Source organism: Mirounga leonina, unplaced genomic scaffold (genome assembly GCF_011800145.1).
Source record: "Mirounga leonina isolate KUSES-001 unplaced genomic scaffold, KU_Mleo_1.0 Mir_165, whole genome shotgun sequence".
Lineage (NCBI taxonomy): Eukaryota > Metazoa > Chordata > Mammalia > Carnivora > Phocidae > Mirounga > Mirounga leonina.
The window spans coordinates 65,874,381-65,901,427 of NW_023270415.1; the positions used below are offsets into that span (position 1 = coordinate 65,874,381).

Consider the following 27,047-nt stretch of genomic DNA (forward strand, 5'->3'; position numbering starts at 1 on the left):
AGTGAAAGTCCTTCATACCATTCATTCATCAGAGATAAACAGTTTTAATAATTTGGTTCCTTCCAGACTGCTGGCAAATATATGATTAACACAAAACGGATGCCATGGGGACTCTTTTTAAACTTTTTTAAAACTTACTCTATCAAGGGAGCCTGGGTGGCTCAGTCGTTAAGCATCTGCCTTCGGCTCAGGTCATGATCCCAGGGTCCTGGGATCCAGTCCTGCATCGGGCTCCCTGCTCAGCGGGGAGCCTGCTTGTCCCTCTACCTCTCTGTCTCTTATAAATAAATAAATAAAATCTTAAAAAAAACCCCTTACTCTATCAAGGAATCACTGTATCTTTCTGAGTCAACACACACAATTCTATTAAAGACATGTTACAACATGGTGAGATTTGGGGTTGCTATCCCTCTATAAAACCGTCCGATGCGGACGTATTTGGAATTAACTCCCCCCTTGCCCTGGGTTCTAGGGGCCTCTAGGATAAAACTGCTAAAGCTTCTTTTTTCACATACAAGATTCTCTCATTTCACTTGCACAAGTCGAGTCTTCCGCGTCCCGTCTGGTTCCTCCACAGCCAGCAACCCCAGCCCTGGCTTTGAAGAGGGTCTCAGACGCCTCCGGGAGACTCCCGAAGCGCCGTTCAGGGTCGGGCGGTTTACCAATTCCACGCCCTCCCGGGACTCCTTTAAGCCACCTGCGGGTGACCTCTGCCCTCCCCACCCTAACCCCGTCCTCGCGCTTACCGCCGCCCAGAGCATGCCCGGCCCCGCCCCAGCGGACTCGAGCTCCGCCAACACCGCCCCGCCATGGCCCCACCCACCTGCCTGGGTCCCGCCTACCCGGAATTACGCAATCCCCCTCGTCCAAGGCTCCGCCCGCTGGAAGCCCACGACGCTCACCGCTCCTCCCCCCCACACCACCCGCCCCCTTCGCCCTGGCTCCGGAACCCGCACGGCGCTTCCCGCCCGGGCTCCGCCCACCGGAATCTGCCAAAGCCGCGCAGCCCGGGCTCCATCCAGCCGGAACTTGCACCGCCCTCCTGGGCTCCGCGCGCCCGGAACCTGCGTCGTTCGCTCCGCCCAGACCCCGCCTACCCGGTCCCTGGCTCCAGCGCCCGGGAACTGCACCCGCTGCCCGGGCTCCGCCCCGAGGACCCTCGCGGCCCGCCGAGCGCCGGCTCCTCCCCCGAAGCCTGCCCGCGGGACTGGTGCAGTCGCTTCGCCTCAGGCCCGTGCCCTGGCCCAAGCCAGCCCGCCATGGAGGGGGATGCCCCCGCCGCTGCAGCCGCCCGCTACCAGCCGGCCAGCCCCCCGCGGGACGCCTGTGTCTACAACAGCTGCTACTGGTGAGGGGCGCGGGTGCAGCCCCCGGCATCTCCCTGGCTCCCTGGGTCTCGGCGTCGCAGCCGGGCCCCGCCTCTTCTCAGCCCCTCCCTGGGGGCGCTCTGGGCCTCCACTGGCGGGTTTTCCCGCTTGTGGGATGAGGGAGCGGGAATGGCAGCCCTCGTCTCTTGAGTGGAGCGTAGGCATTTGGAGAGGGGGGGGAGGGGCGGAATTCCCAGGAATGCTAGGGTCGGTGGTGCATTACTAATGCCCGGCGCTTTTCGCTTGGACATTTCTCAGCAGATCTCAGTGCTTGGGGGCCGGGAAGGGGAGTTGGAGGCGGAGGGTGGAGCGCGGAGAACCTCTGCAAATTACTCTGCTGGAGCCTTTGCGGTTTCACACTCATTTTAATTTTGAAAGAGAATGGAGGAACGGAGATTTTGCAAATAACTTTCCCAAGGTCATCAGCTAATAGCGACCAGGAATCCATTTCAGGCCTTCTTGTACCAGAAACCATCTTGAACCACCATGTTGTCATTATCATGCCCATTACATTTACATAGCACTTGCTGTGTGCCAAACATTGTTTTGATTCGCTTGTGTAAACGAATTCATTTGAGCCCCACAATTACCCTAGGAGGTAGGTGTTTTTGTTATCCCCGTTTTTAAAGATGAGAACACTGAGGCACAGAGGGGTGCAACTAAGGCCCTGTGTTGGGCTCCACGCTGGGCATGGAGCCTACTTAAAAGGGGGGGGTGGGGGGCGCTTATACTTGGAAATGCTGGCCTTAAGGCCACATATCTTGTGAATGAAGAAATGGGGATTTACCTGTAGAGAGTTTGGCTCTGAAGTCTACACACTATACCCCTGTCCCAGGCCACCTGTGTGGCCAAATCACCCCTTCTGGAACCTTGGTCTTTTTCACTCCCACACCCGAGTAATGACTTCTTCCCCAACTTCCAGTTGCAAAAGAAACCTCAGGCCCATCTAAAACTTCCTCCTTTAGCTGGTCATCAAACCAGTGTCACCAAGAATTTAACATTTGTTCAGCTCTGCCTGCCTGTTAGGGCAAGTGCCGAGTGTTTCCATCCATGGCTCGGAGATAGGTTCTATCATTTACCTCATTTTATTAGTGAAAAGAGGGAGCCACAGAGAGGCTGCATTTAAGATCACACATCTAGCAAGAGGTGGTGCTGAAATTGGAACTTCTGTAGTATAGGAGTCCATGATTCTTAATGACTGCACTTTATTTCTGTCTTACCTCTCAAGTAAATCCCCTTAGTTCTTGTCCCTAATGTCCATTCATTGTTTTATTTATTCATTCGATAAATGTTTATGAGGCACTTGGACTGTGTGGTGCAAATTGTAGGCACTTTGGGATACAACACAGGGTAGACAAATTCCCTATAAGATCTCGTGGTTCATATGTTTTGGTTCAGGGAAAACAGGCAAAACCAAGTAAACCATGTTTGGTGTTAAGTGTTATGAGAAAATAAAGCAAGGTAAGGGATGGTGACTCATTTTTTCATGATGGATATTTAAGGAAGGCATGGTTGATAAAGTGGTAGTTGAGCAGAGATCTGAATAAAAAAGGGTGGGAGCCTTGTAGATATTGGAGGAAGATCATTCTAGGCAGGGGAGCAGTGGTGCAAAGGCTCTGAGAAGGAAGTGTGCAGGAGTATTCTAGGAACAAGGTAGCTGGGAGAGCTAGAGTGGAGTCATCTGGTGGAAGCATGGTAGGGAATAGACATCTCTTCAATAGATGGTCTCCTTTAAGTTCCTTCAGCCATGGGCCAGGCCCTCCTTGGCTGTCAGTGGCCTGTTGCAGTCCTTCCTTACAGGCCTCTGCCCAGATCTCTCCTATCCCCTCAGGTCCTGAACCTTAGCTGGCTTCACACTGCTGAAAGCCGTTCTAAATTCAAATGAGCCCTAGAATCACCTGGGAGCTTGTAAAGCATGCAGATCTTAGGGTCCCACTCCACAGAGTCTGGATGTGTGAACAGTGCAGTGGAGGAGTCTTAGGCTCGTCCATTTATCACATTTTCAGGAATACAGTCACAGACAGTGAAGTCTGTCTCCTGAGCATAGCAGGTCCTTTCAGATCTGGTCACCATGTGTTTCTCCAATCTCATTCTGAACCTGCCTTCTGTTCTAACCCAGGGCTTCTCCAGCCATGGCTTTGTTGACATTTTGAGCATGCTAATGTTGTGGGAGGCTGTCCTGTGTATTGTAGGGCGTGTAGCAGCATCCCTTGCCTCTACTCACTAGATGCCTGTAGCATCCTCACCCAATTTGTGACAACCAAAAATGTCACCAGATAGTGCCAAATGTTCCCTGGGGGGCAAAATCGCCTCTAGTTGAGAACCAGTGTTCTGCCCTGTCTTAATCTATCAGGTACGTGCACCTTACTACGCTTGCTCCTGCAGGTTCTTATAACTTGAAATAAATGCCTCTTTTCTGCTTCTTTAGTCGGATGTTATTTATCTGTTCAGATCTAGCTGAAAGATAATAGTGGTAACCGGTATTTGTGTGGCACTAGGTGGTTTGCAGAGCATGTCTAATTCAATTGTAATTGTTTGTATTCTTTGAACAGTTGAGCACCTGCTGTGTGTCAGGGATCCTTCCTTTCTGCATGCTTCTCTGACCTCAGCCCATCACCAGTAACCCTTGCAGAATCTTGACCTTAATGCTGCTTTGTTAGTCTTTCTGCTACAAAATAATCAACCAGTAGGTTGGAACATTATTATTACAATCCCCCTCTTTTTTAAAGAGGTGCTAGGACTCACACCAAATCTGAGGGTCTTCCTATCCCAACAGTAACTCCCAGCATTTCCAAGTATAAGCGCCCCCCACCTCCCCTTTTAAGTAGGCTCCATGCCCAGCGTGGAGCCCAACACAGGGCTTGAACCTCACGATCCTGAGATCAAGACCTGAGCTGAGATCAAGATTTGGATGCTTAACTGAGTCACCCAGGTGCCCCAAGGCCCCCCTTTTTTAAACATCAAATGTTTCTTGAGATCCTCCTATATGATATTAATTGTACTTGTAAAAAATTGATAAAAAAGGACTACAGATTCAGTGACGCCTATGTTTAAGTTTTTTTTTTCTCTTTGTAACATTCACACATACTTGAAAAATAATAGACAAAGTTTGTCCATCCACATATGTACTCAGCTTGCCAACAGTATTTGTGGTACACTCGGATTCTCAAACTCTTCGTTAACTCTGTGCTCATCCTTGGGACTGGAGGAGGGGAACAAACAATGAGAAGCCACTGACCTATACCTCCTCCATCCTCCTGTGTCCTTCAAAATTAATGGCTCTCTCTTCTATGCATCTTTTATGGCCTTCTCTGATGCTTGCTTATTTATGGATCTGTATGTCTCCTCTCACTGTCTGTGAACTCTAATTTATCATTACATCCTCCGAGCACTTAGCATAGTGCTTTTACATCATAAGCTCTTGAAGATGTCTTCGATCAACTCCAGAATGTCTGCAGGCTGGACAGAAAAATGTCTTCTGAAAACTTGGTCTTAGAACATCCAGGTTCCATGTTTGGAAATTAGGCTTTGACAGATTGAGTCACGAGTACGAGCAGAGTGTTGATGCAGCTCATTTTGAACAAAGGTGAGGTGTGGCTCTTTAGAAAAAGATAAGAATCCAGAAGCTGAGCTATGAATACTGCCAGCAATGGTTGATTTTGCCTGTGTGGGACTGTGCCTGTGGCTACCAGTGTGGCTTGGTTTGATGCACTGGGCATTGCTTTGCTTAGGTGATTCTGACTACTGCTTTAAATACCTAAAGGCATGTCATAGAGAAAAGGAGATTCATCTGGGGTAGAAGTATAGGAAGATGGATTTCAGTTCAGTATGAGAAAGGACTTCCTAAAAGTCAGAACCTCTTTTGTACCAGAGGGATGCAGGGAATCCTACTTAGAGTCTCCCTCCAAAAGAATTCCTCGGCATATCATGTAACTGCTCCCCGGTCCTTTCCAGCCAGAAGCCCTGCTCCCCAACACACTCATCCTGCCCCATTCCTAAGGGGAGCAGTGAACCAATATTAACTAAGATTTGTCAAGTATTTGATTATCCCCATTTTACGCATTGATTATCCCCATTGATTTGTCAAGTATATGATTATCCCCATTTTACGCATGAGAAAAGCAGATAATCAGGTCAGGATGTTCAAAGCTTCTTACCTCGTAAGTGGCTGAGTTGGAATTCCAGCTGTATCTCAAGTCCCTGGATCCAAAACTTAGGGAGTATTGATGTAGCATCTTATCAGTTATAAAATGCCTCCATGTGCAAGCACTGCTGGGGCAGGTAGCGAGCATTCTGTTTGGAGAGAGGTCGGCACACAGTATAAATTGGGTCACACCTTGTTGGGGATGTTTTAGAAGAGGGTCAAACATCAGTCAGTTATTCGATGAGGTGGTGTTTAAAATCTCTTCCAACTTTTTTATGTCTTCATCAGTCTTCTGTTCAAATTTGAAAGACACAGAGCACTATTGCTTAATTGTGCTGATTAAACTATTATTTTATTTCAGTGAAGAAAATATTTGGAAGCTCTGTGAATACATCAAAAACCATGATCAGTATCCTTTAGAAGAGTGTTATGCTGTCTTCATATCTAATGAGAGGAAGATGGTAAGTTGGTGAGTGATTGCAGAAAGAGAACGAGACTTATGGTGACAATAGGAACTAAATATAGTATGGGGTCAGCACTGTCCCAAAATGTGCTTTATAAAATACAGCAACATTTTAAAGTTTATTTTTGAATGAGTTTTTTTTTTTTTTTTTTTTTTCCTTTCAGGGCACAGTTGGGTTAGAAAAGTTTAGTCCCTTATTTGTAGGTCAAGAAATAGATGACGGGGAGCGCCTGGGTGGCTCAGTCGTTAAGCGTCTGCCTTCGGCTCAGGTCATGATCCCAGAGTCCTGGGATCGAGTCCCTCATCGGGCTCCCTGCTCCACGGGAAGCCTGCCTCCCTCTCCCACTCCCCCTGCTTGCCTTTCCTCTCTCGCTGTGTCTCTCTATGTCAAATAAATAAATAAAATCTTTAAAAAAAAAAAAAAAGAAATAGATGACGGTATACACAGATTAAGTCCCCTCTCTTTAGGTATTAAGTTAGAGCTTTTTAAATTGCTTAGGCTAGAGCCACATACTCTCAGGTTTGAAGTAAAGATGTTTTTGTCTCTGGAGTTTAAATAAAATTATGGTAAATTTACATGAAGTATTAAAAAAGCAAGCCTTTAAAAAAAAGTAAGCCCTTAATATTTTGTAAAGCACTTTAAAAAAATATTTAAAGATTCATATTTTTAAGTAATCCCTACATCCAGTGTGGGGCTTGAACTCACAACCCCAAGGTCAAGAGTCACATATGCTACCAAATGAGCCAGCCTGGCACCCTGGGAAGCACTTTTGTAAGCATCATTTCATTTGATGCTAATGGAAACACAGTAAAGTAGGCAGGCTTCAGACAACTATCTCCATTTTATAGATGAATAGAGGCTCAGGGAGGTCCCACAAATAATGTAGGAAAGCAAGACTTGAACCTTCCAGGCCTTCTGATTCCCTGTTGAGCTCTCTGTCTACTCTCCAAAGAACATCAGATAATTTTTGCATTTTCATTGTTAAGAACACTTCGAAGGATTTAGATTTCTTCTTCATTCACCTGATTGTTGGTTGCTTAGAAATATTTTATATTTTTGTATTGCTTTAAAGAATGTAGTAGTGGTATAACTGAAGTTGTGTCTTATGAAATTGATTATATTTTGTAGATACCTATCTGGAAACAACAGGCAAGACCTGGAGATGGACCTGTGATCTGGGTAAGTTGGTCAATTCAGAGAGCTTCTGGTGCATTAGTACTTGTAATTCCTGAGTAGTCTCTATGTTTTGTTAAAGCAGAAGTGGTTAGAGCAGTAGAGAAAGGCTATGATAATTATTGATAATTGACCTCTTGGGAATAGATGTTATTTTGTCTAGGGTAGTACTTACAGACACGTTTTCATTTAATTTTATTATTACAGGAGAGATTTTATTTTTTTAATTATTATTTTTTTTTAGTGAGCTCTACGCCCAATGTGGGGTTCGAACTCATGACCCCAGAATCAAGCTTTACATGCTCTACCGACTGATCCAGCCAGGTGCCCCATATAGGAAAGATTTTAAATAGCTGATGTGGCAGATATATTTGTGATCTCCTAGGCTGTTATCCATTTAACACTGGAAGGAACTTCAGCAATATCTAGTCCAGCTGCAATTAGAATTATCTGGATATCATGTTAAAAGTATAGGTTTCTGATTTAGTTGATTTAGAGAAGGTTCAGGAGTTAGTGTTCTTAGCACACTTGTGAGTGACCATGACTAGCATTTGAAAAACCTGGATCTACTGCAGCCCTTCCATTTTTCAGGTGAAGAAACAAGCCCTGAAGAAGAGTGAGAAGCTCGAAGTTATCTAGCAGATCAGTGGCAGGACTGGGTCTCAGCCTGGGGTCCTTTCTAGTACACATCTAGGTGTCGCCTTAACCTGTCCCCCTGAAGAACTGTTTATGCTAATAACATGAAGATAAAGTAAAAGAAAAACTCCATACCAGCATCTATTTCTGATACTTGTTTAAAATAAGGTATCATTTGAATTGGTTTCATCCATTTATTTAACCTATATTTAAATAGACTAAAATCCCTGGCCTCACAGAGCTCACATTCTTGCCTCCTTTACCAGCAGGTGATTTGCTGTGCTAATATTAAAGCCCAAACCCAGTTTTGGAGTTAAGTCCCAGTCCCCCCATTGGTGGCTTTATGAACTGGACATGTTATTTATCTTCTTACCTTCAGTGTCCTCCTCTGGCCAGTTGCGAGTCTTAAGTGACATAATGCGTGGGAGGCATTATTCTGGTACCTGGTACATTGTTTGGTACTGGTGCTCAAGCTTTTCTTGTTAGCAACAATTGCTACGTAACCCTTGTTGCAGACTGTCCACGTGCCCTAGAAGTCATCCCTGTTGCTGAACCACTCAGCTGACTTTGAGTCATGGTCTTTCTTCTCGTTTTAGAGAAACTTGCAGGGAAAGGACCTGTAGTCATGTCCCCCTTAAACAGCATCTCATGGCACCCCAGAATGAGATTCCTGTTACGAGAAGTCCCCCCACACCCTCCGGCAAATGTATCTTTGCCTCACTGCTGTCCTGTTGTAGGAAATCAGTACCCCGAGTGGGTAGAGACACCCAGTCCCAAGAAGCTGATCGCCTTCTAGGTGGGTTTCCCTCCCCTAGCCCAGCTTGGTCTCGTCCAGGCATCTGGGCAGGTGCTGAACCCAACTCAGAGAGCGAGGCTGCCGTTGATCTGTATTCCCTGACTCCACATCTGTGCTATAAAGGCGCCTTGGAGTGGAGGCCTGCTTTCCCTCTCCAGTTCGCCAGCCATCTGGGATGTGGGGGTATGGACCCAAACTAACTGGGAGGTTGTGGGTATTCATTACTTACGCGTTTTCCACAAGTTGTGCTTTCTTCCCAGAACACACTCCCCTCAGGCAGGACTCAGCCGTGGCAGCCTTTCCTCAGTGACATGTTCCTTGGCTTTTGGGCCCCACTCCCCTCCCTTTCTGGGTTGGCTTTTAAAAAGTGTTTCCGTAGGTAATCTCCTTAATTGTCCCAGCAGCAGTCTGCGGGAAGGGGAGGGGCCGAGGTTTGACCTGAAGGCCCTCACCTGTAGCCTCCTGCTCTTTGCCACCCTCACGCTGTCCGCAGCACTTGACTGGTTCCCACTCTCTGCTCCGCGAGCTCCTCGAGGGTCAGGACTTTCCTTTCTCATCTTTGCATCTTTACTTCAGTTACACAGTTTCTCACAGACAATAGAGAATATGCACTTCAAAGCCACTGGAATAGGAGGGAGATGATGTCAAGAGAGAAACAGGTTTTGGATGAGGCAGAGACTGGAGACTCCTGGAGAGAGCCAGCACGCAAGGGATGGTTGCGGCGGGGGGAGAGGTGGAAAGCTTGCTGCGGAAGGACGGGAATAACACGGACGCACCCAGTGGAAGGGGGGCCGCTCTCACTTTATTTATCTGGAGGGTAGCATGCATTAAGGGAAGTGCAGGGCATAACCATCCATTTCTGATGCTATTTCTGCCTTACGAAGATAGCACTGGAGCCAAACGAAGCTCTTTAGGCTTTGATGGCAGAGCATCTCCAGTCTTAATTAATCACCTTCCTCCCATCGTAGGGTCGATGAAACAACGTTTGAGAAAGTGCTCTATAAGCCCTGAAGTACTAGAACTATAACGTGGTGGGACTAATGCGGTACTATGAGCCTTTTATCTCCCAGTCCTGTTCTCTGTGAGAGCGCCTTTCTTCCGAGGGACTCAGAGCATTTGACTGCCCTCATGCCCCTTCATAACTTCCCTCCCGTCCCTTCTAGCCATTAGCTGGTGTTGGGCAGTGCCCAGCGTCGGGGACTGAGTGGTGCGTCCCAGCCGAGCCGCACAGGGGACACTGTCTTCATCTTTCCTCCTTAATGGCTACAGACTGGGGTTGGCCTGTTTAACAGCAACAACACTTTAAAGTTCTTCTTTCACATTGCAGGCTCGCCCAAGCAATCCCCTTTGTTAATACTTGGAGGGTATCCTTGCACCTTTTGCTCTGTATTCATATGCATGCATGTGTACTTTAGAATGCACATGTGTGTCTTTGTATACACATAGCTTTTAAAAAACTAATGTACATATTTTGCAATTTACTTTTCCCATCTGACTATGTAACATATCCATTTTCCCATTTTCTGCATAAATTTACCTAAGTTTTTTTTTTTTTTTTTTGGTGGCTGCATTGTGGTTTATTTCTCTCATGGTGGGCTTTTGGTTGTTTCTGAATTTTCACTATTGTAACCAGTGCTGCAGAGATTTTCTTTGTATATATATATACCTTTACATGCGTATGGCCATTTTTTTTCTGTAGGATGGGTTCCTAGAGGTAAGATTGCTAGGTCAAAGGGTATACATTTAATGTATATGAACATTTCCACTACTTATTTAAGTGTTCCCTGTCACTGGACATTTAGTCTTTTTGGGGGGTTTTGTGTTTGCTTTGTTTTATTTTGCTATTTTAAGAAGGGTTGTATTAGTCTTGTATTCATTGTTAATGATTATATATGAGTTATTACTGTGACCTTGGAATTCACCATCATGAAGTAACTTGGTTAACCTCAGCAACTTTTACTTCTAGGATTACCATGTTGTCCTGCTTCATGTTTCAAGTGGAGGACAGAGCTTCATTTATGATCTTGACACTGTGCTGCCATTTCCCTGTCCATTTGACACTTACGTGGAAGATGCCTTTAAGTCTGACGAGGACATCCATCCACAGTTTAGAAGGTGAGGAGATTCAGGATGGATTTACCTACTTTCTGAAGTTAGACCTTGACAGTTATACAGAGAGTTTGTGTGAGTGTGTCTGTATGTGATTTTCTATTTCTTTGGCATTTGTTTTGCAAAGATCACTTGATTTGGCATCGCCATTGAGTTGATATTTAAAAATGATGTGCTATACAGAAGATTCAAAATGTTTTGAAGTTTTAAGAGTTGTCCAACATATAAAAGGTTGGCATTCTTTTAAAAATGTGTGTGATGAGATCCCAAATGTTTTCTGAAAGCCATTTTGGGGATTTCTGTCATACATGTGTATGTGGGTGGGTGGGTGGGTGTGTGGGTTGTGACCTTAATGATGAGAAAATTGAGGGGTCTGTGATGGCAGGACCTGAACATTATGCCCTTTACGCTTGAAACACAATTGAGTAAAGAAAGGCACCTGGATATATTTCTGTTCCTGTGTAGTTTTGGATTTCAGCTGATCCTTTCTCAAGGTTTCTTTAACAGGTGATAAAGCTCCATAGATATTTGTGTATTACTAATAGTACAAAAATGCCTGGGTACTTTTGTGTATGTCATAGAAAATGAGTCTGTATAAAAATTGAGTGGGAATTTTACTATGAAACCTTCCTAATGTAAATGAATGTTGCCTTATCTGCAGGAAATTTAGAGTGATCCGTGCAGATTCGTATTTGAAGAACTTTGCTTCTGACCGATCTCACATGAAAGATTCCAGTGGGAACTGGAGAGAACCTCCTCCATCATATCCCTGCATTGAAACTGGAGGTGAGCCAAAGATGCCTTCTCATAGAGGTTTCTGATCACCGTGCAGATCAGCATTGCCTCTTAACCAGGGACAAGAAGTGTGTGTTATTCTTTGTATGAAACTCCCTGAGTCGTAAGAGGGTAAGAGGGAGCACAGATGTGCATATTTATTAGGTTCAGAAATTGAGGCACAGAGAACAGGACTGGAAAGCGTAAGAGCTTGCAGGGAGGGGAGGTGTTCAGGAGCAGACCCACGAGAGCTGCACGCCGCCTTGCACCCTGCCGGGGTGTTGTGCCTCCTGCTGGGACACGGCCTCAGGAGGTCTGCGCGCTTGGGTCATTTAACAGTGGGACAAGTAGCACCTTGCCATGGTGGGGTTTCACGTGAGGGTGAAAGTCCCTAGGGCATCCTTGCGATATGTGAAATATCATTTCCCTGGCTCTGTGATAAAATCTGCATTAGAAGGAAGTGAGATCTAGCAGGTTTTATTGTACCACTCATCACATTTATGTGCTTTTAGATATCAGTCCAATTAATTTCTGAGATTTAAGTAGATAAAGAGTTCTTCACCCTATTACTATTGTTTGGCATTCACACGAGCTTGAAACGTTATTGATGATTGTAAGTAATTCTCAACGTTTGCCATTTCTTGGTGAGGTCATCCCGTCGTGGGGATGGGACCTTCTGTATGAAAGTGCTCTGTAAGCTATACAACATACCAGAAAAATAGGACAGTGGCATTCAGAGTTGAGCAAGGAAGAAAATAAATATATTTGGTGTATTTGAAAACTGAAAGAGGATTCAAACTGATTTTTGAGGCTCTCTCTGAAAAACTGTCTCTCATGATTTTAAACATTTATATTGGAGTTGCTTTTGGGTCTGCCAGCCTGCTTGCTAGCCTCAGCGTTAGCACTGGGGACAGCTCCTAGGTTAGGAGGGGGTGTCATAGATCTTCCTTTTAGTCTCAGGCAACCTGCCGTATAGGGTGTGGCCTGGGACAGTGTGCCTTCAGCCACCCGCCATTTCTCTTTCAGACGTGAGCACCCAGCACAGAGCCTAGCACGTAGTAAGCACTCAGTAAACACCAGCCTGTCAGCCCGGATCCTCTTTGAGTCATTCCTTTTGGTTTTGATGACTAATGCCCAGTAGATGCTATTTTGTGCCAGGCTTTGGTGCCAGCCACTTTACATAGTAGTTTAATAGAATTTTTACCACAGCTCAGGCAAGCGTTATTTTCCACATTTGATAGATGTGTAAAGTGAGGTGCATGAAGGTTAAGCCCTTTGCCTCGGATGCACAGCTAGGCAGGATGAAGAGGGGGCATGGTGGTGGTGGTTTCTGCCTTGTGTGTGGTTTAGTTCATCAGGGACCTCCTGAACTTAGATCGAAACTAAAAGGAATCTGCTCTGAAGTGTGGGGTGAACATATGGGTCTCCCATGTCATAATTTAACGACACTGTAATGTTCTCTCATGTGGTAAACTCAGTACTTCAAATGCTGTGTTTATCAAAGGAATGTATTTGAAGTTAGGATAAGTGAGAGTTACTTTTAGCTAATTAGTAGTGTTTTACAAAAAAATAAAAAAGGTTAAAAAAAAATGGTTCAAGAAAAATATTGAACCCTAATGCCTGTTTCAGGTACTTTAATAGCACTTCCCTCCATCCCCTGCATTCAGTGGTGGGATTGACTCTTAGGGCTTGAATTTAGTACATTTGATATGTTGACCATTAGGATTATATGATTAATAATTTTGGTGGCCATATGTCTGCAAGACCACTCTTTTCAGTTCAGCATTTAGTGTATTTTATTTTTATTTTTTTAAAGATTTTATTTATTTATTTGACAGAGAGAATGAGAGAGAGAGCACATGAGAGGGGGGAGGGTCAGAGGGAGAAGCAGACTCCCTGCCGAGCAGGGAGCCCGATGCGGGACTCGATCCAGGGACTCCAGGATCATGACCTGAGCCGAAGGCAGTCGCTTAACCAACTGAGCCACCCAGGCGCTCAGCATTTAATGTATTTTAAAGAAAGGAACTATTTTTTTTCCCCCAATGAGAAGGAAACTGAAATTTATAGTCGTATCACCTTGCCCTGAAGAGTCAGTTCCAGCACTAGCCACTGATGGCTCAGTTTTTAAAGACACTTCCTAAGTCTTGGGCTGAATTATAGAGCACACCAAATTTCCCCCTCTTTCTGAGTCCTTTCCTGCCTCTTGTCCGCATATACCTCCGATCTTCTTGCTTCCTAATGTCTAGTAACACTGGCTAATTTGAGCCAAGCTGGAGGATCAGTGTTAGGTAAACAGAAATGTTATAGTGCCTCATGGGGGAGATTAGAAGAGACAGATGTTTATTTATTATACCTTGATCTCTAAAAAAAATTTTCTTTATATTTTGTGTTTAATACATTGATCTTTTTACATAATGAATGGCTACAGATAGTAATCAGTTTTTATTTAATTACATTAAAGAGTCTTAACAAAACAGAAAAGGGGGGTGCCTTAGAAAACAAATATTGTTACTTCAAAAGCTGAGATTTCTTTTAAAAGCAGTTTGTTAAAAATTTTTGCAGACTTTTACTGGCCTCTGTAGAGTCTGGCATCCACCCACCCAGGTCAGTAGGAACTGCCACCCCATCTTTCCTGACAGGTGCCTGTCTTCCCTTTATTTCCGGTTATGTGGTAATCCAGCATTCCCAGCTCTCTGATGACTTCAACTAAAGTTCTGTGTTTGCTGATTACCTAGCCTTTTTGTTAGAAGGGTGTTAGCAACTCTGTTTCTAGTTTTCTACATTTTCTGTGCTTATCTGCATTTTTGAAAGATACAGTTGTGGGGTCACGGTCTCGGAAGCTAGGCTTACGTGGTTTTGCTTTCAGTTGTTTAAAGGCGTCTCTCGTTTTCTGCTTGGGTGGGCTCTGATCTTGTATTTGTTTCTCTGAATGCTTTCCACTCTCAATATTTTTAAAGGTTTTTTTCTTTGTCACTAGTTCTTAGCATTTTGATTAGGATGGATTGTAGTGTAGTTTCCTTTAGGTTTATTCCACTTGAGGCTTGTTAAGATCCTGAGATTGGTGGATTTATAGTTTTCATCAAATTTGAAAACTTTTGGCCATTATTTCCTTGCACATTTTTTTCTGACCACCAACCCTCTTTTAAATTCTTGTCCTTCAGCTACACATGTGTTAGATGGCTTGATATTATTCCTGTAGGTCAGTGATGTTCTTCTTTTTTTTCAGACTTTTTCTGTACATGCTTAATTTTGAATAATTTTTTTTTTTTTTAAGATTGTATTTCTTTATTTGACAGAGAGAGAGACAGCGAGAGAGGGAACACAAGCAGGGGAGTGGGAGAGGGAGAAGCAGGCTTCCCACGGAGCAGGGAGCCCGATGTGGGGTTTGATCCCAGGACCCTGGGATCATGACCTGAGCCGAAGGCAGACGCTTAATGACTGAGCCACCCAGGCACCCTGAATAATTCTTTTATCTTGTCTGTAAATTCCATCGCTTTCGTCTTCTGCATTCACTAATTTGTTGTTAATCTCATCCAGCACATTTTTTTAAATTTTATATATTTTATTTTTTATGTCTAGAAATTCCATTTTGGACTGATTTAATGTCTTTCATTTCTCTCTCTCTTCATCATGCTCATGTTTTTCTCTACCCTTTTGAACATATGGGGCGTGTTTATAATAGCTGCTCCTTGTCTGCTAGTTCCATTATTTCTGTCATTTTAGTCCATTTCTGTTGATTGAAATTTCCCCTGGTTTTGGGTCATATTTCCTGTTTCTTTGTGTGATTTGTAAAATTTGGTTGGAGGCTGGACTTTGAATTTATGTTGTCAGTTGCTGGGTCTTGAGGTGCTTTTTAAAAACAGTGTTGGCATGCAGTTAAATTACTGGGAGTCAGCTGGGTCCTTTCAGGGCTTGTTTTTAAGCTTTTTTAGTGCAGGTCCAGAGCAGCCTTTCATCTAGTGTTAATTTAGCCACAGTGCTCTGGTGCAGCCCTTCTAAGGACTCTACCAAATGCTCGTGCCTTACAAGTTCTCCCTCCCTTGGCTGGGGGGTGGGGGGGGGACTGTGGAAGTTCTGGCAGTTATTAGATCGACTACATTCTGGTGCTTCTTTCCTGGCCCCGGGAGGTCAGTCCCAGCCAAAGACTTGGGTGTGTGTTGTGGTCAGGGTGGGTGGGGAAAGGTGTGGGGGGGTCCGCTCTGCACCCCCCTCTCCTGTACTCTGCCTCCTAGGTCCAGCTGCCCGGGCCCTCCCGAACTTAGATGTTTGTCTTCTCACCTCAGGAAGACTGCCACGCTGGGTGTGTTCCCCTCTGTGTGCTGGGCTCTGGACACAGCCCCCGAGGCCAGTAAGCTGGAGGGATCCAAGGGCTTCCCTTATTTGTTTCTGCTTTCTTAGGAATCCCAGGTGTGTGCTGCTTATTGTCCCAACGTCTGGAAAGAGTTGCTAAATATATTTGCACGGTTTTCTATAGGTTTATGGTGGAAGTGCAGTTTCTGTAACAATTTTTTGATGGGCAGATACAACAATATGTACATACTTAAAAATTTTTTTTAGTGTGGAGAATTTAAATCATATACCAAACTAGACAAAATAGTATGTCAGACTTTCAACAGTTATCAGTTCATGGCCAGTCAATTCATTTGTATCCCATCCACTTTCCCCCTTCTCTTATTATTATTATTATTTTTAAAGATTTTATTTATTTATTTGACAGAGAGACACAGCGAGAGAGGGAACACAAGCAGGGGGAGTGGGAGAGGGAGAAGCAGGCTTCCAGCTGAGCAGGGAGCCTGATGCAGGGCTTGATCCCAGGACCCTGGGATCATGACCTGAGCCGAAGGCAGACACTTAACGACTGAGCCACCCAGGCGCCCCTTGTATTATTTTGAAGCCAATCCCAGATACTATGTTATTTCAACTCTTAATATTTCAGTATGGATCTCCAAAATATAAGGCTTTCTTTTTTTTTTTTTTTTTTAAAATATGACCATTGTACCATTATTACATCTAAAAAAAGTTAACAGTAATTCTTTAAAATCATCATATAGCTCTCTAGCCAGTGTTCACATTCACAGTTGTAAAGTCATAAAGTCGGGGCACCTGGGTGGCTCAGTTGTTAAGCGTCTGCCTTTGGCTCAGGTCATGATCCCAGCGTCCTGGGATCGAGCCCCACATCGGGCTCCTTGCTCAGCGGGAAGCCTGCTTCTCCCTCTCCCACTCCCCCTGCTTGTGTTCCTGCTTTCACTGTGTCTCTCTCTGTCAAATAAATAAATAAAATCTTAAAAAAAGAAAAAAAGTCATAAAGTCATCATGCTTTTTTTTTTAAAAGACTTTATTTTTAAGTAATCTCTACACCCAGCATGGGGCTCGAACTCATGACCCTGAGATCAAGAGCCACATGCTCTACTGACTGAGCCAGCCAGGTGCCCCCATATCATCTTTTTTTTTTGTACAGTTTGTTTTTTTGAGTCGGTGTCCAAATGAAAGCCCTACATTGTGTTTGGTTATGTCTCCTAAGAGTCTTTTTTAATATATAGATTCCTTGCCCAACTCTTTTTTTCTTATGTATTTGTTGAAGAAACTGGGTCTGGGAGAAGCAGTCTGGATTTTGCTGATTGTATCTCTTTTGTAGCCTCTGAATTTCCTGTAATTGGCAGTTGAATCCAATAAATTGGCAGTTTGATTATTCATGCTTTTTTTTTGTTTTTAAAAATTTTATTTAGAATCAATTAATTAACATATAATGTATTATTAGGTTCAGAGGTAGAGTTTAGTGATTCATTAGTTGCATATAATACCCACTGCTCATTCCATCAAGTGCCCTCCTTCATGCATTTTTAAGTTTTTATTTTGAAATAATTTTAGACTTCTGAGAAATTCGCTAAAACACTATTGAGCATTCCCATATACCTTTTACTCAGATTCCACTAATGTTGAATTTTATATAACCATAGTGTAATTATTGAAACCAAGAAAATGCTGTACTTGATATAAATATATTGATCCAGGGCACCTGGGTGGCTCAATCAGTTAAGCGTCTGCCTTCGGCTCGGTCATGATCCCAGGGTCCTGGGATCGAGTCCTGCATCGGGCTCCCTGCTTGGCGGGGAGTCTGCTTCTCCCTCTGCCTGCCGGTCCCCCTGCTTGTGCTCTGTCTGTGTCAAATAAATAAATAAATATTAAAAAAATATATATATTGATCCAGTACTGTTGACTTACAGACCTTACTTAACTTTTCCAAGTCTTCCCACTAATTTCTTTTCTCTGGTCCAGAATCTACCCCACGACATTACATTTAGTTGTCCTGTCTCCTCAGTCCCCCTGCAATCTCTGACAATTTCTTTTTTTTCCCTTTTCTTTTATAACTTTTACAGTTTTGAAGAGTACCGGTCAGTTATTTTGTAGAGTGTCCCCCCCAGTTTGGGTTTGTGTGATGTTTTGTCATGATTAGATTGAGTTACATGTTTGAGACAAGAACACTGCAGAAGTGATATTGAACCCTTCTCCACTTGAATACTTTTCCCTACTTTTGGTCTCTGGGTTGTTTTATTGTGTTTTCAATGGACATTTCTTTCATGAATTTTTTAGATTCCAAAATGAACCTGAATGATTTTATCAGTATGGATCCTGAGGTAGGATGGGGAGCTGTCTACTCCCTATCTGAATTCGTACATCGGTTTGGCAGTCAAAACTACTGAACTTGACATCTGGATGTAGAACCATGGAGAAATTCTAGGACACGAACAGTTCATCCCTTCACTGGGGACAGCAAACACTATGGTACATTTGGCTTGGAATTATATTTTCCTCTTTTAATTCAGTTGAGTTGAAACATGAGTGAACAAAAAAATTAAAAAAAAAAAACCCATGGTTTTTTTTTTTGGATATGTTAGGTTGAAACTTGATGTAGTGTATATTTGCTAAGATATTTCCAACACTCATTTGTTAAAACATGTGATAACTTATGCCAGTAATTGCTTTTGTTATGATAAATGTGTGGACTTTGTGTCTGTTCTGGATGTTTTGTTTTTCTCCAGCTACACTGTAAGCTCCTTGAGGGCAAGGCTGTGGCTCATTTCTCTGTGACTCATGCGCCTCAAAGTTGCCCATAAAATGCGTGCTGGTGATTGTACTGCTGCTTGAAGAGGGCTGGTACTGTGAGCTGAATCAGCAATAAGTATTAGTCTTTCTGGACTATTATGTTCTTAAGAAAAGATTGCAGCCCTCTCAGGCTTGAGTGTTATTTGGCCTATTTATATATGTTTTTTAAATAAAATTGATTTAAAAGTAATTTTGTTTTGAAGATTTTGTGTCACCCTTGATGATCTGAGATACCCAAGAATATCTTACTTGTAGATGGGAACATTACTTTAAAATACATGTATCGATCTTCCTTCTTGAAGATGTTTTGGAAATTTGGCTTTCGTCATATAATTCCAAATAAAAGATGTTTGGCACGAAACCGGCATATACAGCGTTAACTCTCACGCATGTCTTCATGATTCTCCTGTAACAGCAATTTCTGAAAGCAAGGTTGTCCAGGCTTTTGATCTTAGATGAGTTTTCAGCTTATTGAGAAACTTTCATTTAATGTAGATACTCTGTCTTGTGCTATGGAGGGACACCTGCAGTCATTACTCAAGAATCAAGGGAGATGTCATATATCCGTTTGGTTCAGCTGACCAGGAGACTTCTGGGAGAAAGTGAATGAACCTTTGGTAAGAGGAACACAAACACCACCTCTTAAGTTATTTTATAATTTAGAACTAATTATAGAACTCATACTTGCATATCTTTGTTGACTTTTAGATAGTCATTTAAAAAGCATGCGGCTAAAATGAAGAAGATAAATTTTGGCAGGCTGTAGTACGGAAATGCTTTGTCTTGAGCAGAAAGTTTCAGAGGGACCAAAAGATTGTAATCTGATTTACAAACTGCATTTTTGGAGAGTCTTTTTTTGTTTTGCCAATTTATGAGCAGGTTTCCAATCTGGTATTCATAATTGTGTCTAGTACAGAGGAATCAGACAGTGTGTGTGTGTAAGTTTGAACTTTGCAGCCAACTTGTCTTGAAATTGAAGACCCCTTCTTGCCAGTGTAGGGAGCAAGGTTTAAAGTTTTAAGCCTGTTAAAATGTCCAGTGGTCACAATCTTGAGTTAGAAGCAAAAGAGGCCATTTGTTGTTTTTTTCTACCTACCAGTCCCCACTCCTACAGCTCCTTCTGGGAACCTCTTCTTTGCACATTTCGTGTAGTCCTGGTGGCCTGTATGGAAAGGCATTTGGCCTAAGCTGGGCCAGGCTTGGAGCCAGCCCCTGGACAAGTCTAAGAATGACCTGTCACAAAGTCCTCTGGATTTGCTGTATTGACATTTAAGGAGAAAAAAAAAAAATCTCGGGCGCCTGGGTGGCTCAGTTGGTTAAGCGACTGCCTTCGGCTCAGGTCATGATCCTGGAGTCCCTGGATCGAGTCCCGCGTCGGGCTTCCTGCTCGGCAGGGAGTCTGCCTCTCTCTCTGACCTTCCCCCCCTCTCATGCTCTCTATCTCATTCTCTCTCTCAAATAAAAAAAAAAAAAAAAAATCTCTCCATGAGGAATGCTAAACTAGGGTCCTGGGAGTTCGGGGCTCATGGTGGGCATCCTGACTGCCACGGAAGGGCCCATTGCAGAATGCCGCCTGGCAGAGCTGAGAGCAGAGCAAAAACCCTGAAGGCATTTCTGAGAGCCTGGATCTTTTTGTAGCTTCAAGCCAGCAGCAACTTTGGAACTTCCCAGTTACATAAACCAGTGGATTCCTTTTTCTCTGCAGCTTGTGTGAGTTGGATTGCTGTCATTTTTAACTGAAAGGTAGGTTCCCTTGCAAGATTTTTCTTGAAAGTTGTTTATTAGGAACTGTACTTTTGTCTTTTTTTTTTTTTTTAAGATTTTTTTTATTTATTTGACACAGAGAGAACAAGCACAAGCAGGGGGAACAGCAGGCAGAGGGAGAGGGAGAGGCAGACTCCCCGCCGAGCAGGGAGCCCGATGCGGGACTCGATCCTGGGACTCCGGGATCATGACCTGAGCCGAAGGCAGTCGCTTAACCAACTGAGCCACCCAGGCGCCCTGTACTTTTGTCTTTCTATGCTTAATTTTTCTCTGGGGTCAGAGTTGCTTCTCTTTATACTCAACATGCGTGAGAGAACTGAATAAATACTGATAAATGCTGTCTGTTTGGAAAGAGGAACTTTCAAGAAAAGCAGGGGACTAAAATAGAATTTGTAAGTTGACTATGAAAATAAGAGAAATGAGGTATCTCTGAGAATCTGACACATGATGGAGTGGGGAAGCAAATTCCACAGTGTAAAATGGTTCCCAGGTCAGTAGAACTGACTATCTGATGGGAGATACTACCATGGCTTGTAAGAAGGGTTATGTCTTTCAGAAGAGGGGTTGGTTAGCAATGAAAGTAAAGGCAAACTGTTTTGTGTACATGGTTTTTTGAGTTTAATTTTTAATTATTTTAAAAATAGGTGGTACATGCAGAGTATGCAAATTCAAAATACATAAAAGTATATGGTAAAAAGTCCTCCGTCCTTCCATTTTTTGATTTCTCTATCCAGAAACAATCTGTCTTCAGTTTCTTTTATGTCCTTCCAGGAATTTTTATGCCCATGTTAGCATATAGGTATTATATATTAAGTTCTGTTTTTTTTTTTCACCCCCACAAGTGGTAACATTCTAAACATTGTTCTGCATTTTACTTTTTAAAGTTAAAATACTTGGATATTTTCTAATCAGTACATGTTGAACTTCCTCATTCTTTTTAAGGGTTACATTGTATTCTGTGGTATGCATGGTCCATAATTTCACAGTCCTTTTTAAGTTGTTTTTAGTCTTTCGGTATGACAAAACTGCTTGAAGGAACATTTTTGTCTATGTGTCTTTCTAACAGTTTCCGAGATAAATTTTGAAAGTATAGACTGCCAGTTGTCCCATCGAATGCATGCTTTTTTTTTTCCTAAAAAAGGGAATCGCAGATGTTCTCTATAAAGGGCCAGATAGTAAATACTTTAGGCTTTGCATGCCATAAGGTCTTTGCCATAACTGCTCAACTCTGCATGAATGTATGGCTGTGCTCCTGGAAAACTTTGTTTATAAAATCCGGGGACTCGAGGTTTGACCGTGAGGCTATAATTTGCTGTCCCTTGTTCTAGAGTAAGAGTTGTAGCTGATGTGTGGCTGTTCTGCCAGGGACTACAGTTCCCAGCCTCCAGCGAGGTGTGACCATGTGACCAGGTTCTCACCGTTGGAATGTAAGGGGCTGACGGTGAAACACAGCCTACCCAGTCCTTTACACCCCCTTGCCTACTGATGGAGCAGTTGAGGACTAGAATGACCTCGGAAGCTGCCCACTGAAGATAGCAGAGCCACCATCAGCCTAGACTCCCGAATGACCCTATGGAGCCGAGTCTTATATGTGGAACTGATCCTCAGAGACAACCTTGTGTATTTCTTTAAGTCACAGAATTATTGGGTGAGTCTTGACTTAGCAGCTTGGCCCTCCCTAAATAATAATAGTGCCCATTCAGGCTCTTGTGACAGGGTATTTTTGGACTGGGTCAGAAATTGTGATATTCCTTGTGGAGTCAAATCCTCTGTGTGCTTGTGCAAGCCACCCCCTCGGTGTCCTACAATGTTGGTGGAATTATTGCCCTTCACAGAATGTTCAGGAACACTGAAAAACAGATGCCCATTATGCCCATTAATACCTCTTGTTTTGCATGAGGTGAGGAGCCTTGTGGGAAAGATGCCAAATGAGCCCTGTTTTCATTTATGGTTCATACATGTTCAGGCCTATCTGATGGCCTAGGAGTCCTGAAAGCAGTCCTTGCTAGATGAGAGAAAAACACGTTCCTGAGAGAAAATGACACCCGAGTTGGGGAGACGTGGCCGAGTGGTTCAGGCCAATCGATGACTGGAGATTAGAGGGACTGCAGGTGGCAGTTACAGTGTGAGGTGTGCCTCCCCGTTGCTCCCCCTTCGCAGTGCACTCTGGCCTCACCTCCTCCACGTTCGTGAAAGCCCCGTCTTCCGGGAATGAAAGGAAGGAACTGTCAGTCAGGGCTCAGCATGGCTCTGTGGGAACCTTGGAGGGAGCTGGTCTTGGGCAGGAGGAGATCAGCATTCTGACAAAGGTTGGAGTTCTGGTGGTGGAGATCGGCATTCTGACAAAGGCTGGAGTTCTGGTGGTGGAGTGGTTGACTCAGAGCAACAGAGCAGGAGCGTGATGAAGCCTGAAGGCTGTGGCTCTGATTCTCTGTGAACCCATTTCATCACGACTTTGAAGTAGAAAATGACCTTTAATGGGACGCGCAAGCTGGTGGGAACTTGAGTACAGTCAGCTTGTAGTAATGAGCACCCCTGATGCTTCGCAGAAACTTTTGGTGGAGAATGCTTTTCTAAAAAGCTGGACTTGGTGAAGGTGTGCTTAAATCATCAAGATTTGGGATTACTATAAATGTGATAGGTTTGTACTTACTAGTGGCTGGAAGCCTGGGACATACCAGATACATACCATTAAGGGAAGAGGAAGCCGTACTCATTTGCCTTGAATAAATTTTGGAGAACAGAGGTAGAAGTTACAAGGAGGTAATTTTCCTACTTCTGTCCCTCCCTCCTCCTCCCCATCTTCCCTTCCTCCATCATCCATCCACCCTATGTCTATTGCATGCCTACCACTTGCAGAGTTAGGCCATGATGAGCAAGGCAGAACTGTATAAAAGAAGGTAGATGCAGAGTGCTCAGGTTTAAGGGACAGCGGGCTGCCACATCACTCTCATTAGCAAGTAAGCAGAAAGCTAGCCTTGGCAGAGCCTGCTCTACAGAAATCTTTTGATAAAAAATTGGCACTTAAAAGAGTACACTTTGAACAAACATGTAAGCCCAACTGAAGAACTGTCCTGTAATTATTTAAAAAGGCCTTGGAGGAAGGAAGTGACTATTGTAGTACAGAAGGTATAGAACCAGAAAATGGGGAAATATATGAAGATCCCGAGGAACAGAAAGGAAAGTCCAGCCTGAACCAGAATTACTCACTTAGCTGCCCTGTTCAGGGGTGACCATCAGCTCTCTAGTGAGGGCTTGCTGGAGACTCATATCGGCACCTGCTGCCTGCGTGTGTTGGTGCAGGTGAACATGTTGGAGTTAATGACAGTCTCTGCAACAAGTCCTGTCACCTTCACAGAACACTGAGGTAAAGAGGCTGTCCAGTTACAATGGCAGTGAGTATCCAGGCCGAGTGCTGGAGCAATTACAGTCCAGCATCCGATGCTCGCAGGGACAAAAGGGGCTGAGTCGTCCCCCATAGGACATTCTCTTGCAGTGTGAGGTGCATGGAGGATGCTCAATAAACATTTGCTGAAGGAATGAATGTATGTTGATGAGGTTCTCTAGATGCGCTTCTGTTAGCGGTGTTAATTATAAAATCAATGAAATGGTTTGTGGCTGTGCGCCTAAGGGCTGTAGCCGGTTGATGGGATTGAATTTGGTTGTGGGACACACGACTGACATCACCAGAGTCATTTTGCTCTTGGTGAAGAAATGACAAGAATGCTCTGTGGGAGGACTTCTCTTTGGGTCTTCTTTTGCCCCTTGTCTCACTGTGCTCCCTCCCAGTCTTGTTGACACATTGTCTGTGCCAGTTCCGAGAGCATTCACACGTATCTCCAACTAATTAGAAAATTCTGTCAAGAGATCTACTTCCATGTGTGCCATGGCTGAAGACCACGGAGGGGACGATATCCCCGTGTTTCATACTTGTAGAAACCACAGTGTAGGTTTAGCCTGTTGTAATATAGCAAGGATGCTGTGGTCTGAATGTTTGTGTCCCTCTCCCTCTCCCAAATCCATATGTCGAAATCCTAACCCACAGAGGTGATGGTATTAGGAGGTGGGGGCCTTTGGCAGGTGATTAGTTCCTGAGGGTGGCGCCCTCATGGATGGGGTTAACACTGTCCTGAAAGAGATCCCAGAAGTCTCCCTAGCCCCTTCCCATGTGAGGACACAATGATAAGTGTGCAGCCCACGACCTCAGCTGGCCATGTGGGTGCCCTGACTGGACTTTCAGCATCGAGAACTGTGAGCAATAACTTCCTGTTGTTTTTAAGCCACTCAGTCTGTGGTATTTTGTTAGGGCAGCCTGAAAGGTTTAAGACCAAGAATTCCTAACCTGCAGTCCCAGCACACATTGTGTATGGTGATATGAGCACATTTTTCTGGAGCAAGGACCCATCATAGCTTGTATTATCTATTTATTCATTTTAAAATATTACTATTTTTATTTACGGAAGGGCTCCTCTGTGCCAGGCTCCAGGTTAGATGCTGGTAACCAGAGTAGCACCTGCCCTCCTGTGGGTTACGGGCTGACGGTAGAGACTGACGTCAATCAAAGAATCATGCCAATGACCACACAATGGCACTGTGCACCCTGCTATCAAGGAGAGGTAACAACTCCGTGAGGCGGAAGGACAATCTGGTTAAAGGGGTGGGGAGGCTTCCTGGAGGAGGTGTTTCATCTGTCCGACAGCTCCCACTCTGTGCCAAGCACTGTTCCTGCCCCAGTGATTGAGCGGTGGAGAAAACAAAGCCCCTGTGCTCATAGAGCCTACATTCTGGTGGAGTGGATGGACAGTGAACATGTACGATGTGTAAAAAGGTGATTGCTATTTACTGAGTTGGGGAAAGATTGTGGGTGGAGCCTTTTGGGGGAGGAAGAGCAGGAGTTTCATTCTGGACATGTTAAATCTGAGATGCCAGTTGCATGTCTTAGATGAGATGTCCAATGGGAGTTGGATAAAGGAGTCTGGGATTCAGGGATGAGGTTCAGGCTGGGAATATACAATGGGGGACATCAGCTAGTGTTTGAAGGCACAGGGCTCTAGGAGATTACGGGGATGCTGGGTGTAGATGGGGAAGAGGTCTGGGGAGGAAGCATACTGCTTGCTCTGGCTTGCCCCTCGCTTCCCGTATCTTCTCTGGGCTGACCGCTCCCTGACATTTAGGTCCCAGCTCCAAGTCCGCTAATCCAAGATGCCCGACCAGGCGAGGTCACGTCACTTCGTCACTTCTTTCCTTCATAGCAGTTGTCACTGATGGAAATGACCTTGTGTATGGATTTATTTAAGAGCCTGTTTGCTGTCTCCCTTCACCAGACCAAGGGCACTGGCTCTGCCTTACGCTAGCGGTGTCTGGCCCTGTAGGGACTCAGCAAGTATTCCTCGACTGTTTCATGAAGGAACAATTCTGTCGCCAGCAGAGTCTGGAAGATCAAGTCTCCCAACCACTGGATCTCTGGATAATGCCGGAAAAATGCTGTTCAATTCTTGCCCCTTGGATTCCTCGCTCCGATGAGGTTCTGTTCCGTTTTAGATCGTGCTGGCCTTGCCCACGCAGCTTTCTTCCACAGACTCTCAGGCCTCTGCTCTTTCACCTCTCGGTCTGGAGGGCACATCACAGATGAATTCTGCAGATGGCCAGGATCGTCGCAAGGTGATTTTATTAGCGTCACCCACACTCTCAGTGGGCTCCCCACTCCACAAACGTACCCGGAAAACACCTTGTCCTGTGTCGAACTGTGACGGTGGGGCTCAGGGGATGTCCCCCTTTCCTCCAAGCGGACCACATAGCCTGGCACCGAATGGACTATCTCTTGCCTTCTCAGCCATGGAGAGCGTGGCTTTGGCCGTGAGTTACAGCAGGCGTCTGCTGGGGCCAGGCTTTTAATAACACCCATTTGTTAACAAGCGAGCAGTCAGCTGAATTTCGCTTAGAGTCAACAGGCAGGCTTTCCTGAGGTTTCCATGGGGACCTAGAGTTTTAGAGCAATTTCTGGGAAGACATTGGAAAGAAATTGAGGGGCAAAATGTTAATACAGTCACACCGTGCTGGCACACACTGTTTCTAGAATCGTGGGTGATGGATGAGTCACTTCCCACTCAAGGTCCATAGGGTGCAGAGCTGTTGTGATCTCTAAGGCCAGGTGTGGAGGAGGCCTAGTTCTGCACTCAGAATACAAGAAAAATCAGGTGTCAGTCCTTAGTCACCATTACAGCTATGCTTTTTGTTCACCACGTGCTGTGTTACCTTGGGGAAATCACCTAACCTCTCTGGGCCTTGGTTGTTTCACTTAAGGTTATTTTGAGATTCTGTGTGTGTGTGTGTGTGTGTGTGTGTGTGTGTGTGTGAGAGAGAGAGAGAGAGAGAGAGAGAGAGGTTTTCATACTCTGAAAGGTAAAGTGTTTTAAATTGTTAACACTCATTTCATGCATAATATGTGCCATATCTTTTTTATTTTATTTTATTTTTTTATTTTTTTTATTTTTATTTTTTTATTTTTTAAAGATTTTATTTATTTATTTGAACCGGAGAGAATGAGAGAGAGCACATGAGAGGGGGGAGGGTCAGAGGGAGAAGCAGGCTCCCTGCCGAGCAGGGAGCCGGATGCGGGACTCGATCCCGGGACTCCAGGATCATGACCTGAGCCGAAGGCAGTCGCTTAACCAACTGAGCCACCCAGGCGCCCTGCCATATCTTTTTTAAATGTC

The 27,047-nt window shown here is 44.4% G+C and overlaps 1 protein-coding gene across 8 annotated transcripts in view; it reads left to right on the forward strand.

Moving 5' to 3' along the window:
* The first annotated feature begins 1,103 nt into the window (after positions 1 to 1,103).
* NTAQ1 (N-terminal glutamine amidase 1) overlaps positions 1,104 to 27,047 on the forward strand; it is a 42,787-nt gene continuing 16,843 nt past the window's right edge. For 3 of the 8 annotated variants that reach the window (XM_035011869.1, XM_035011870.1, XM_035011867.1), the window contains exons 1-5: positions 1,104 to 1,348; positions 5,873 to 5,972; positions 7,104 to 7,154; positions 10,547 to 10,695; positions 11,351 to 11,475. In XM_035011869.1, coding sequence (XP_034867760.1) covers positions 1,260 to 1,348; positions 5,873 to 5,972; positions 7,104 to 7,154; positions 10,547 to 10,695; positions 11,351 to 11,475 — 514 coding nt within the window. In that variant the 5' untranslated portion in view covers positions 1,104 to 1,259. Of the gene's footprint in view, positions 1,349 to 5,872; positions 5,973 to 7,103; positions 7,155 to 10,546; positions 10,696 to 11,350; positions 11,476 to 15,695; positions 15,871 to 18,054; positions 19,622 to 27,047 lie in introns of those variants that run through there. The other 5 variants (XM_035011863.1, XM_035011862.1, XM_035011866.1 and 2 more) reach the window with 5 other exon arrangements.